The sequence below is a fragment of the Mizuhopecten yessoensis genome, unplaced genomic scaffold (assembly GCF_002113885.1).
Source record: "Mizuhopecten yessoensis strain PY_sf001 unplaced genomic scaffold, ASM211388v2 scaffold10707, whole genome shotgun sequence".
In the NCBI taxonomy this organism is placed as follows: domain Eukaryota; kingdom Metazoa; phylum Mollusca; class Bivalvia; order Pectinida; family Pectinidae; genus Mizuhopecten; species Mizuhopecten yessoensis.
In genome coordinates this window covers 61,149-74,876 of record NW_018408681.1, presented here as the reverse complement: position 1 = coordinate 74,876, position 13,728 = coordinate 61,149, and the positions used below count along the sequence as shown (strand labels likewise).

Here is a 13,728-nt window from a genome sequence, read left to right as displayed (position 1 = left end):
ATCACAAGAAGGCAATCACACCAACATACCGTCTCCAGCACACATGCACACATGCACGTATATATTACACAAATGGAGGCATGTCCTTAAATGACCTTAGCTGTTAATAGGACATTAAACAAAATAGAACCAAACTGAACCAAAACCAATCTTCTGGAATTTAATCAAAAATGTATATTAAGTTATAACCAAGAAATTGGTTTTAAGTAATCAGGATGTTGTGTTGTTTTAGAATTTCCTTGTTGATTCATTTTTGAAATAAATACCTAAATGTATACTGAATGATTAACCAATGTATGATATAAAGTAACAAGGAATGTGTTTCAGATGTCCTGTGTATGACAAATTACCAAGCCAGTGTTTCATGGTACGAGCTGCTAATCAGTGCTGTGCACAGCCAATGTGTAGTAACCCAGACGGGTCACAAGTCAACCCACTTACTGGCAAGACCCCCTACCCTGTGTATGGCTCTTATCCCGGTGGATTCACCGGCTTCAAGCCTTCCTACACTCCAGGCCAGGGAACCTCCGTTAGTGGCTCCACTCGTAAGCTGTATTTCACACCTTTAATAGCATGCTTTTGCCTGACAGTATTTATTTAATAACATGACCATACCTGGTAATAAGTCCATACATATCTATTGCAGTAGTAGGACTGAAAACAATGCAATAGAATTTTTCTGTGATAAGCTCAAGCCTACTCTTTACTTTGAGTCAGAGATTAAGTGTTGGTCCCCTGGGCTTATTACATGATACTGGGAAATAGATGTGCCTGGAAATCTGTGCACCAGGCTTTCAACTTTGGTGCCATGCCACAGCATTCATATCTATGTCTGCTAGGCTTCCTTCAGAGAATTTTCCCCCAGTTATTACTTTTTTATTAATTTATAAATGTATTTCATAAAAGTTATAGCTAATTCATAAATCAATGACAAACACTTGCTTACCCGTGGTTGTCTGTGTGTTGACAGCTGGCTGTGTCTACAAGGGTACTCTCTACACCCAGGGACAGAAGTGGGATGATGGCTGTGACTACCACTGCTCATGTACTAACTCCAATGGTGGGCAGTACACCTGCTATGCCCAGTAAGTCTCGTAGGATATGTCTAGTTCACATATAGCAGGCTGACGTATTGAGCAACAATTTCTATGAGAATAGATGAATGTTCAAGTCTAATACTTGAAGAAGGCACCTGATCCGTCACTGAAACTATGTGAAAAAATTCAGTGAAACAACAAAACATAATATTCTAAAATGTCTGAAGAGATGTTGTCATGGAATTGTTGTATTAGGTTCTGCATGTGGAAATAAGTTTCATTTCTTTTCAACAACTTATATTTTTACAAAAGTGGCAAATTGTCAAAGGGATAACATGTGGGAATAAGTTGTCTGGAGTTCATTTTGTACTGGTTTATTTGTCTGCTAGATTAAGCAAAACCATTGGGAAATATCTTTGTTGAAACAGTTATCTGGATAAGTAAACAGTTATCTGGATAAGTTCTTTTATGTTAGTCGGGAAATGTCTGTTAATGTCTTCGATAGATTTGAACCGTTCGAAAGCTTTATAAAACTGCTTAATGAAAGATTATGGAAATTGCAAACTGAAATGCTTCGTACTGAGCTGATTGTCCACAGGCTTTCAATCTCAAAACCTTCAGAAATTATACCTAAAACCATCGGGGTTGGTGGGAATGATTTTCACATACACCACTGTTATTTTTAACCCTGTTTGTTTCAGATGTCCCACGTACACCAGTATTCCACCTGTGTGTAAGATGTACGATGTCCCCGGCCAGTGTTGCCAGGAGATCCGCTGTGACACCTCAGGAATTCCCACGACCCCTCGTGCTCCATTCCAGCCGACCCCTGTCCCCCACCCTCACCTTGACCCCAACTGCTATGACTTAATTGACAACTGTGCCATGTATGGAATGAGTGCATGTGGCTCAAACTATCAGGCCTGGGCTCACAAGAACTGCAACAAATATTGTGGCTTCTGTAGTAAGTAAAGTCTGCATCTACAAAAAGAAACAAATACTACATACATAATTAGTATAAAGTGATCTACACTTTTTAACCGATTTTTTTCCCCCAATGAATGGCAAAGGTATAACATATCCTATTATTTTTTGTGTTTTTCATCAATATTTATATGTTTCATCTTCAAATTGTCACTTTACAATTTCAAGCAACAAACATGTTCTAAATCATGGTGATTTATGTGATTCCCAACACTAAATTAAAGCAGCCTCATGGTCAGGACAGATTGTTAATACAAAACTTGACATGTTGAACAGCTACCACCGTCACCTCCGCACCTCCCAGATGTGCAGACAAGGTCAACAACTGTGTAGACTATGGACAATCGGCCTGTACTGGAATCTACAAACCCTGGGCCATGGACAACTGTATCAAATACTGTAATCTGTGTACAGGAACTGGTACAGGAACAGGAACTGGTACTGGTACTGGTACTGGTACTGGTTAGTAGTTTATTATCATTAAAAATATAACCGCAAAGGTGTCAACCTCAGAAACCTCCAATGAGGGACATCTCCTTCATTCTACATTTCCAATGAGGGAGAAAGTGTGTGAAACATGACTGAAACTGCTTTGTTCAATTTATCTGCCCCTTTTTATGCATTAAAATAACTCCAAAATGTATTCATTTAATTCGGACACACCTGTTATGATCATTACAACCACCCTGCAGTAACTAGGAGATCATTTGACCACAGGATGTAAATTTTGAGTTTTTGTGAGTTTGGACTTGATCGAGGGAGGGAGTTTAGAGGGAGATTGGTAAGTTTTTGTCAAATTGAGGAAGTCTCCCTCCTAATGAGGGAGGGTTGACAGCTATGCAACCGATTGAAATGATATGTAACAGATTTGATTTATTAGAGTTTAAATAAATTATACAAATCAATAATCTTTACAAGCTGAAAAAGCGGTAGTGATGGTAAAAGGTCAAGGTCACTTTAAGTAAAAAAATAAATTCACAGTGACACTCCTTGTCATCACCCTAGTGGCCATATTTCCTGACAGATTTCAGTGACACGTCATGACAGCTATGTTTCCCTCCAACATCCAAGATGTGAATCTTCAACATACCTTCAGTTTGAAAAGAGGCATAATCAATTAAAGGTCAAGGTAGCTGTTCCTAAAATAAAAGTTAGCTTAATTTTATTTTTCATGGATCGAGGAATGGTTAGGGGTATTGTGGGCATTATTCTCTTTTTCGCTCCTAGTTTCAGCTTCATCACCACTGAACCACAGTAGTTGTTTGAACATTTTCTGTGGAGTACAAACTAGTTATCTGTTATTTATGCTTCCAGGGCCACTTTGTTTATCGCAATCCAAACAGTTGAACAGGTTGGACCAGAGTTGTTCGTTTATGAAATAAAGTCGGATCTATAATCTGTTTGAGTTTTCAGGGGAACCTTGACAAAGGCTTGCAAGGCCTGAACAAACGATTTCAAGTCCGTCAGGATTTATACCCAGAAATTTTACATTTAAAAACAGACAAACCAGTTGTTCTGCATAAACTAACAGGCCCATGGTTCCATCTCTGTGGTCACTTCAAAGTCAGTTGGTACAAATTAATTATCTGCCCTTGATTTCTACTTCCAGGTACTGGCTCTGTAGTCACATCACCTCCTTTCACTCAGGCCCCATCTACTGGTCAGTGTGTAGACAAGCTGAGTAACTGCCAGAACTATGATGCATCCACCTGTCAAGACTCGAGGTATACAACCTGGGCCCACGAAAACTGCCCCAAGTTCTGTCGATTCTGTAGTAAGTATGCCAGTATCCATGGTCAACTTTGAGGTCTAGGCCACATTTGTTTATCATGATCCAAACGGTTCTTTAAAAGAATTCACTTCATTCACCATATAAATCAGTTAAACATTTATTGAAGCCGTCTGTCATTTGTTCCTTCTCTGAAAGCCTGATGTTATGCAAAGATATATTTGCTCCATAGGAAGTATTAAATGTGGCTACTTACCGTGAAAAGAAGAAAGGGAATCAAAGTGGGCGAAAACATTGTAAAAATATAGTATTTCGTACTTACCAAAATCTAAATGTAAAATCTATTCCGTACTCTAGCTTATATACATGTAGCTACTTATAATGAAAATAATTTTAAAAAGTCAAACTGGGGACAGAACATTGTAGAGAGAAATAATATTTTGTACTTGCGTCAATCTGAAATTCATTTTGTTTTTATTCTGTACTACAGCTGGAACTGGTATTGTGTCCCAGCCTATAGTCATCAACGCTCTACCTCCTCAGGGTAAGTGACATAAATGGACTGGTAATATCTACGTCAGCCATTGTTAATAGCAATATCTGTGTATTGACAATACAAAGTCTCCCTTGATATATCAGTACATACATATTACAAAATATTTTGTACATAATTATGTTATCATTTGACGTTAATAGGCTGGTTCACTGTGCTGAAGGGTGTGGCTGGTGCACCAGGTGACCTCTTCACAATCTGGAACCGTCCCGGAGGCTACAATGAAAACGTGCCCCAGGCCATGTATCTGACCAACCAGTTCCCTGGACACTACAAACCCAGTCTGAGTGACCACTGGAATGACCTCTGTATAGATCAGGTAAGTAGATTCACCTCCTCAAAGTGATCACTGTAGAATATGTAGAATGAGGTTGATCTCAACTCTATATAAAGTATTAAAGTAGGGAAAACGAAATGACATCTTCTGTCTACAGTAAAAAATTGATGTTATGACATGTTTATTGCATTGCATTGCATTGCATTGTTTTCTATGCTCCTCCAGCCCCCACTTCCCATAAACATGGGGACATATTGTGCTACCCTTGTCCCTCCTGTCAAACTAACATTAAATTTGTTGAATACCATGTGTAATAGGAAAAGCCTATATACATTTTCTTTAACAAAAAAACAAACTATATATTATATGTAGTGATAGTAATGAACAAACTAGATATTTTGTTTTGCTGTAAACACAGGTGAAGGTTTCAATCTACAATGGTGGTCAGGAGAAGGCCTACATCACATTCAATGCTGTTGGTGCTGACAAGAACAGCTGGTTCACCCGCGACAGGATAATCGACTCTTCCTATACTGACATACGAAATGCTCCCAAAGAACTATTCAGTCTCATGGGGTTAGTACACTAGTATGTCCTATGACCGCTGTAGCTTAATTATGAATCTGATGTTTAATAAAACTTTTCATTGTTGGTTTAGTAACAAAATTAATAAGCTCTCTAGCTTATCAAAGCTATCCTGGGTTTTACTCCATATTTTATTGTCTAGCTTAAAACTATTCAGTTTGCAGGTGATAAGTTTGTGTATACTTAAGAAGGTTACAATTATTTCCTTAATTCAGATTACCCGTCACTTTTAGGACATTGTCCGGCAATCCAGTAAACTTTTTATGGTTTTGTAAATTTACGTAAGAGAAAAATATTCAAATTTTTACCAGAGTTGAGTTTACCAATACTTCCTGAAATGTGATTGGCTGATGCTTTCGAAACAATATCTCTCCTAAATATTTATATTTGGCCTCTCATAGCAAGCAGCATGTGTGCCGCATTTTTTGTCACATTGTTGGCAACTGGACTGTCACTTATTTTGAAATGGATTCTAATTTGAATGTAGCAAAGAAAAACTATTTTATCAATGTTTTCTTAAAAATGAAGTTTTATAAATGTTTGTCCTGTGAACAGAGACATGACAAGTGGGCGTGAATTCACGATGAACAGCCACTCCACCGGCAGTTGTGACTCATACGGTTGGATGATGGTGGCAACCCAAAGTGGGTGCTCATTTGAAGCGAGTGCCGGTAACAAACCCGCTTTCCTGTATTCCCCAGGACAGACCGCTTTACATTGGGGACAAGGTAAGAGGATACTTCAACAAAACAAAGAGATACTAGACTGAAGCATCTTGAAGCAATTATTATAGACTTAAGTCCAAAGTTAAGGGGATATACTTGAACAAAGCTAAGGCGATACTACACGTCAGTATCTTGAAGCAATTGTAGTGGCTAATGCTTGCTGAGAGTTTGACAATTGAGAATCTTATACAGGGGATTAAAATGATTACATTGTCTTCACTTGAGTCCTATTTTATGGAATTAGAAGGATTTATTATGTGAATTAATGATTAATCAATGGTAAGTTTAATGACGTCCAGGAATTACACCCTAGCATTGATCATGAAACTCCAGCCAGTTCCCATTACCATCCCACATACACTGTGAAAATGGAATTTTTCATGGTATGGAAATGGTCATGTTTTTCAATTTGAATAAATTAGCATGGAAATATCCACTTGTAAATATAAATTCATAGATATATAGATATACAGATTTCAGAACCAATGCCAATAGGAAACTTTCCACACTGATATCAGTTTATAGAGCCATCATGCCAATATTTCCACACACTGATTTCAATTTTCACAGTATGTTGTAGTTCTGTTATGAAGAGTTCAAGTCATAATCAGTGTATTTATAAAACTGCATTGGATTTTTTGGATTGGTCATATTATATCAATATGTGTTCACAGCTACTGCCTCCGGAGATGTATTTGCCATCACTGCTCACGGAAACTGTGGTAAGTAACTGTACCCACACGCATTTGAAGCTAAAATTGAATTTAGGACGAGGAGAAGTAACTGATAAACAGTTCATTGTGATATTTACTTCAATGATAGATGTACATGTGATGTATAATATCACTGTATTTACATTATCCGGTAAGTTATTTAACAAAAATTGGTTAGAACTTATATGGAATTGATTTCTAAAGTTTCAGAGTAAATGTTATCTAACACAACTCTTTGAAAAAAATAATTGTTTAAAAAATAATAAATATGAAAATTATGTACATTTACGATACACTGTAGAAATATTTTTGATCTTTGATAAGACTTTAACTCATTCAAGCCTGAAGACACATTTGAACTCTTCCAGTTCAAAGGTTGGAATAGATCATTATGAAATTTTAGGGGTGAATGAGTTAATTATGATGTGCTGATCAGATGTGAAACTTGCTAACAAACCATTTCTTACAGGTGCCACTCTGCAGTCAACACAGCCCTCAGGTTTCACTCAGATGAGTAAGTAAAAATTCAATTCTTCGACAGTAGTTAGAAATAATAAACTAGGCTAATCCCACCGCTTTCACTCATTCAGACCTTTCGTTCAGATTGATCAGCTGAACAAGAATTAAACACAAATTTTTAATCTAATATCTTTTCAAAAAGATTCAGATTACCGGTAGCTTAATTATGTGAATAGAATATTTCTATGAAGACAAGAAACACAAATAAATATAAATTTTCAAACATTTCTTGAAAACTACATTTTAAAATCTTGTGCTTAACAACTAAATGTTAGCTATTCAATCAGGCTTGAACAAGTTGGGCGCAGAAAGTAACCGTGTAATTCTGTAATAGAGGCAAGAAATTACAGCCTAAATTTTCACTTTAACCCCAAAAAGAAACATCTCATTCTACACTGCTGTATATCTTATGAGAACTCTTGGCATAAAGAAATATTTTTAGTTAAAAATAAATCGGTCACATATTGTTATATCGTAAATTCCATCTTTTTGACTACCGTCACTGTACCCAAAATGGGACACTTGGGGGGAAAATGGCCCAAGAAACTGTCATTCAATACAAAGAAGTACTTTTATGTAATTTTATGAGAACTTTTCATGACAAACTGTATTAAGCTTTATTGGCTGCTGATTATTGTTACATGGACAATTTAAAGGTAAGAATAAATACTAAAACAAGACTTTCCTGATCTAAGTACCGTTCGACGCTATTTATTTGGATATCATTTTCAAAAGTCTTATTTCATCAAAACTTAATCCAAGTTTGGAGAAGAAATTTAATCAGAACCCTCGTTGCCTCTAAAATATTTCAACTATGCATATTTTCTGCTGTGTTCTTTTTATAGAACCACGCGCCCGAAAGATTAAATTATGATAGAAATGAAATGAGGATAGTATCTATTTATGAAAAATTAACAAACATTTTTGGAACTGATAGTATGGCATCAAGAGCATTGATATTTATCTGAAAAGTGTCCCGATTTGGGTAGTGATGTTAGTTTTGATATGCAAACATTTTAATCATCACATAATGAAACTTGCTGTGTTTCAAACAACTGAGAAAGAAGAATTGACAAGTGTGACCTATGGAATACTAGAGCCCTAAGCTATGTACAATTTTTGTTTAAATTAAACACAATGATACAAATCTCATCATCATTAAATTACTAGACCAACACTGTAAATTTGTCATATGGAAGAGGACATCGTATAAATCTATTATGTTGTTATAACTACCAATATGTAGTATGTCCAATTCTTTCTGATTTGATAAAATGATGTATGTCTAAACTGAATTAACTGTTTTACACACAGGTAGAGCATGTATCTACAAAAACAAAATCTACAGCCAAGGCCAATACTGGACGGATGGATGTGAATACAATTGTACCTGTGTTGATGAAACCACTGGACGATACAATTGTGTCAACTTGTGAGTACTTTCAATCTATCAGCGCAAACATAAATCTTGGTTTGTCGAAAAATAGATCTTGATCTGGATCCTACATTATGTTAATCGTAAGTCATTAATATTTCATGAAAATTAAATCCCTGTGTCAGTAGAGCCAGCTTTAAAACACACAACTTGTGTGGCCATAAAATTGTGTTGGATATCACTGTGTCCTTATGTTTGGTATCAATAGAAAATGTTGATTAAAGGCAGACAGCCATATACACATGTTCGGTAATACAGGGGTGTTGTGACATAGTGGTTTTGTGTCCGATAATAAGATACAAAATAAATATATCTTACAAAGATCATTGAAGTCTAACCATGACAAACAGACAAAGGTCAACATATAAGAATTGACCTTTGATTTTGACGGCATATACGGTAGTATGAATGGAGTTGGCAACGAACATATGCTATGGTGCGCATGATCAGTGCAATATTCAAAACAAGTATGCATCTGCAAGCCTTTTTTCATTCTGTATATACTAATTTATACACAGTCAAAGTTTACTAAGCTGAAGAAGGGAAAGATTTAAATATAAAAATTGCCATCAACAGTTCTTTTTATTGCTACAAGGTACACCCTTAGTTGGCAGAATCAGGTTTCGGTGTAAAAATAAATAATTTTATGTTGTAACTAAAGTCCATATCTTGTATATGTAGGTGTGCAACCTTCACCAACTTGCCACAAGGCTGTACTTTAGTGAAGAAGCCAGGAGAGTGCTGTGCCCTACCCGACTGTGGTAACTTTACTCTACCAGGCTCTGGCCAGGGTTCAGGTATGTAGTAAGCCTTTACAATAATTCTTTTTCTTTCTATCTTATGATGTCGATTTAATTATGTTGCTTCTGACTCTTAACTTGACCAACAGTTCATAATGTATTGACCTGCCTCTCAGGACTGCCAGGTGACCTGTATTTGACACATCAAGTGGCTACTGTGCATTGTTTTTGTTTATACTGACACTGTATGTTGTCAAGTCATTTCAAGTATCAACTTTTATCTCAAAAAGTACGAGGCAGCTGTTAATTATCTGGAACACAATTGGCCAAGCAAAAAAAATTCAAAAAAAATCTGGTTTTGTGGAATATTTTGTTTGGATACAATTGACACTGTTTTATTATTAAAAAGGAGAATGAATTTAAAGGAGAAGTTAACACAGAGACCATGTGATGACATCAATTTATTTGGCCAGGTGAATTAATGGTTACTTGCAACTAAAACTTTTACTTGTAACTTAATTGTTTATGGTCTATGTGCAGTTGACTTCCACTTAACTCATTTACCTCTACATTTACAAACTGGTCTTGCTCTGTCTTTGATTTGGTAAGGTTCAACTTTGGCTTTAACCAGTATTAATGCTGTTTCTATTGACAGGTTTCTGTTACTACAAGGGACACATGTATGGACAGGGTCAACAGTGGAATGATGGCTGTGACTTCAAGTGTAATTGTCAAGATGCAACAACAGGGACATACAGGTGTACAGACAGGTGAGAATATTAATCATCAATACTGAATTCATTCGTCAGTAAGCTCGCCTTTATCTGTAGAAGTTCAGTGTAGAAAGGCGAACGAAGGCTATTCATAGTTGTGCTGAATCAAAGTCGATCCTCCTATTTTTGAGTCCGCGATGATGTGTTGGCTCCATGGGCTTACTGCTGGATTAATGTATACACTTAGAAAGGTGAGAGTATTTTCTGCATGTGTATAACCCGTTCACCACTGTAGACCATAATGACACATCCAGATCAGTGCATGGTAGAGTCTACTTAAGTTACATAGGGATTGAAGGGATAATACAATCAGGTGTAGAAAGAGGAGATATTTTATATACTGTTAATTACATGTACAGAAGAGTGAAACATGCAAAAAGATGAAAAATGCTTTATGTACCTAATTTATGTATACATCCCGGGTAAATATTAATATATTCTTTGGTGAACACTGGGGATAAATCTGAAAGAAAGCTTTCTCTTTTTTTATGAGGAAAATGAAGAACCAGAAAATATAATTATTTTGTTTTTGTTTTAATTCTATCTTTCTTTTTTATAGATGCTACAAATGGAACCTACCTACTGGACTCTGTACACTGGAGAATCCCCCAGCAGGCAAGTGTTGTCCGGTCCCCAAGTGTAGCTCACAGGTTGTGTTACAATACCCGCCGGGCTATGTGCAGGAATGAGATTTTGAACACACAAGAACATTATGTAAATAGTGTGTAATTTATATGTGAAACAACAATCTGAACACCGTGATTTGATATCTATTAATAAATTTTGAACAAAACTATTTTGTATGTTTGTTGTTACTGTGAAGCAAAGATGCAACAAAAGAGCATTTTATATTCATTTTCAATTGAGAAAATCAAAATAAAAAAATAGCTTTGGGCTTCATTTATCATGACAAATTGAACAATTCAAAATAAGGGTACCATAAGCAAGTAAATAATAGGACACCTGCTAGGATATTGACCAAAAGAGAGGATAACTTTCCAAAAGTCGCTTAAATAAAGTTAAATAAAGGTAAAATAACAAATTATGAAGTTCCGGAGTGGAAACCATCAGACAAATTGGACTGTAAAAATTGATGGGATAGCCTGAAAAAGGATTGGAGTCTGCCTGTTACTATGGTACAACCCCATGCAGTTAGTCATTAAAGATAAGGTTAAAAATAATAAATATGGTCCTGAAACAAGCAGTCAGTCGGGGGTTCAATCCCCAAAGTCGTTGTACGCAAGGAATATTCAGAGAAAGTGTTTTTCTCCTCCTGCCCACACACTCCAATAACCCAGGTCTGGGGTGGATGTTACAGTATCTGTGCTGTAGCGTTCAAGTGAGGTGGCACCATAAATGATGCCATTGGAAGCACGGTCCCACTACAAACAGAACACATTACATCTCCAGCACACACGCAGGCATACACACATAGGGAGATATTAGCAAGGTGGCATAGTACTAGTAGTTATAAGTGTCTGATAAGGCAGCTCCTGCGAATTCCTCAAAATTGTATAGATTAATGTACATGTATATATATGGTAATTGTATTAATTGTATATCTATGTACTGTAAAGCGCTTTAGAGTGGCTTATGTCCGCTAGATAGGGTACTATATCAAATGTTGTATATTTGTATATTATATTAAAATGTCAATAAAAAAGGTAATTTTCTTAAATAATTGGTTTAAAATGAGCTCCCCATACCCTGATAGTTATATGGAAAGATGTTATCTTGCTGAGCCAAATGAGCTAAAAATGTGTTTTTGTCAAAACTCTTGGGACATTTTAGTACATTAATGTTTCAGTGGTTATAGTTATTCAGACATTTTAGATAGTACAGCACCATTATTCAGGCTCTTAAGATTTTAGATTGCAGAGACAGTTGGTCTGTTTTTGTTTAAATGGTTCAACAAGTAGGACCACAGTTGTTCGTTTATTAAATAATGTCGGACCTAGTAATCTGATGCTGCTTTCAGGCGAGCCTTGACAAAGCCTTGCAAGGCCTGGATAAACGTTTGCAGGTCCGTCAGGATTTATACCCAAAATTTGAATTGATCTGTATCACTTCCTGCTTCGAAGTGAAAAGATATGGAGTAATAACCTGTCTAAAAAATGGGTTTCATTGCGTACTCAGGTTTCCTCCCATATAAAGAAAAGAATGATTGATATAAGTTAATAAGACTTAATTTAGAGTGCTTTTAAAATAGAAACCTCTTATTCAAAGCCGTTAGCAAATGCATCTCACATCTGTTACATTTGTAGTGAATTTTGGGAGAGTTATCTCCCTTAGATTACTGACGGCACCGCCAACATTGATGTGACGTCTCATGCAGTCTCTTTACATCCCGATATCTAACAGACAACACATGAATGCTTTTGCTCTACCTTCTTACCGATATTTGGACCTAGGAGCTGTTGTCTAACTCTGTGTAGAGACGTTGTGGTACTTCTGACACCACATGTTTCCACATGTGTCAAAGTTGGTCAACATCAAGCATGTAAACTAACACTACACAGGCTAAATAGCATAACTCACTCCTTATGAATCTTTCATGGAAGAATTTGTATTACTCATGCAACCATCAAAGTAAATCTAAATCATTTATTTGAATAAGTTTGATAGCCCTCATTCCCTACAATATATAGACCAAATATCAGGACTCTTGGCCTTTTGCTTCTTCAAAAGAAGATGTTTAACCCTTTCACCACTGTAGACCATAATGGACTCATCCAAATCAATGCATGGAAGAGTTTACTGAAGTTACATAGGGGTGAAAGGGTTAAAAGTGTTAATATATTTCGCCCCTTTGACCTTGAAAGTTGGCCAATCAAGGTCATTTATTTGAACAAACCTGATAGCCCTTTATCCTACCATGCTACTTTCCAGATATTATATTCCTAGGCCTCTTTGGGTATTCAAAAGAATTGTACGTGGGTCAAGGCCATTGATACAAATTTAACACAATTGTTTGACCTCATCCCAGCATGCTACTGGACATATATCATGACCCTAGGCTTTTTGGTAATTGAGAAGTGTTTCAAATGTGGTACACAATTCATTTGATTCATGTGGGCTTGAAAGTGTGCTAAGGTCAAACTTGATAGCCCTTGAACTTGGCATGCTAATGGTAAAATATCGTTGACCTAGACCTCTTTGTTAAAATATTTTTTAAAGAAAAAAAATAAAGCTTGATGGACAGTGAAAACTACCCCATTGCATAAGCTCATTTTTGTCCTTTGTGCAGGTGAGCTAAAACTGAACGCTTTGTAAAATCACAAATCACTTTGGCTACTGTAGATAATTTATTTTGTGTGTAGTGTTTATTTAAAGGATCCCTGTATTGCTGCCTTTTGTTTTCTTGTATTTACAGTGACCTCCCCTTAATATCATTTTGGAAAACCACAGTATCGCAGCTTGGATAAAACGCTTCTATTTGCCAGGTTGTTCAGTCGGTTACAGTGGTAGTACAGCATAACAATCTGGAATACAACCGGATTCAAACCCCAGTCTGGTCCTGACACTTAGAACCCTATTATTGATCATATTGATTCTGTTTATTTTATCCTTATCATATTTTAATAAAAGTCCTGCAAAGTATGGTTTTCTTTTCAGAAATGATTTATCAAAGCTATACTCATGTTTCCCAAGTAGAATG

The 13,728-nt window shown here is 36.3% G+C and overlaps 1 protein-coding gene across 2 annotated transcripts in view; it reads left to right on the top strand.

Moving 5' to 3' along the window:
• LOC110461911 overlaps positions 1–10,866 on the top strand; it is a 75,004-nt gene extending 64,138 nt beyond the window's left edge. The window contains exons 64-78 of one of the 2 annotated variants that reach the window (XM_021515646.1): positions 328–545; positions 971–1,085; positions 1,739–2,001; positions 2,298–2,477; positions 3,631–3,795; positions 4,241–4,294; positions 4,447–4,622; positions 4,999–5,156; positions 5,721–5,893; positions 6,565–6,612; positions 7,073–7,117; positions 8,437–8,554; positions 9,239–9,354; positions 9,953–10,067; positions 10,630–10,866. In XM_021515646.1, the coding sequence (XP_021371321.1) occupies positions 328–545; positions 971–1,085; positions 1,739–2,001; positions 2,298–2,477; positions 3,631–3,795; positions 4,241–4,294; positions 4,447–4,622; positions 4,999–5,156; positions 5,721–5,893; positions 6,565–6,612; positions 7,073–7,117; positions 8,437–8,554; positions 9,239–9,354; positions 9,953–10,067; positions 10,630–10,759 (2,074 nt within the window). In that variant the 3' untranslated portion in view covers positions 10,760–10,866. Of the gene's footprint in view, positions 1–327; positions 546–970; positions 1,086–1,738; positions 2,002–2,297; positions 2,484–3,630; positions 3,796–4,240; positions 4,295–4,446; positions 4,623–4,998; positions 5,157–5,720; positions 5,894–6,564; positions 6,613–7,072; positions 7,118–8,436; positions 8,555–9,238; positions 9,355–9,952; positions 10,068–10,629 lie in introns of both variants that reach the window. The other variant, XM_021515645.1, reaches the window with a different exon arrangement.
• The last annotated feature ends 2,862 nt before the right edge of the window (positions 10,867–13,728 follow it).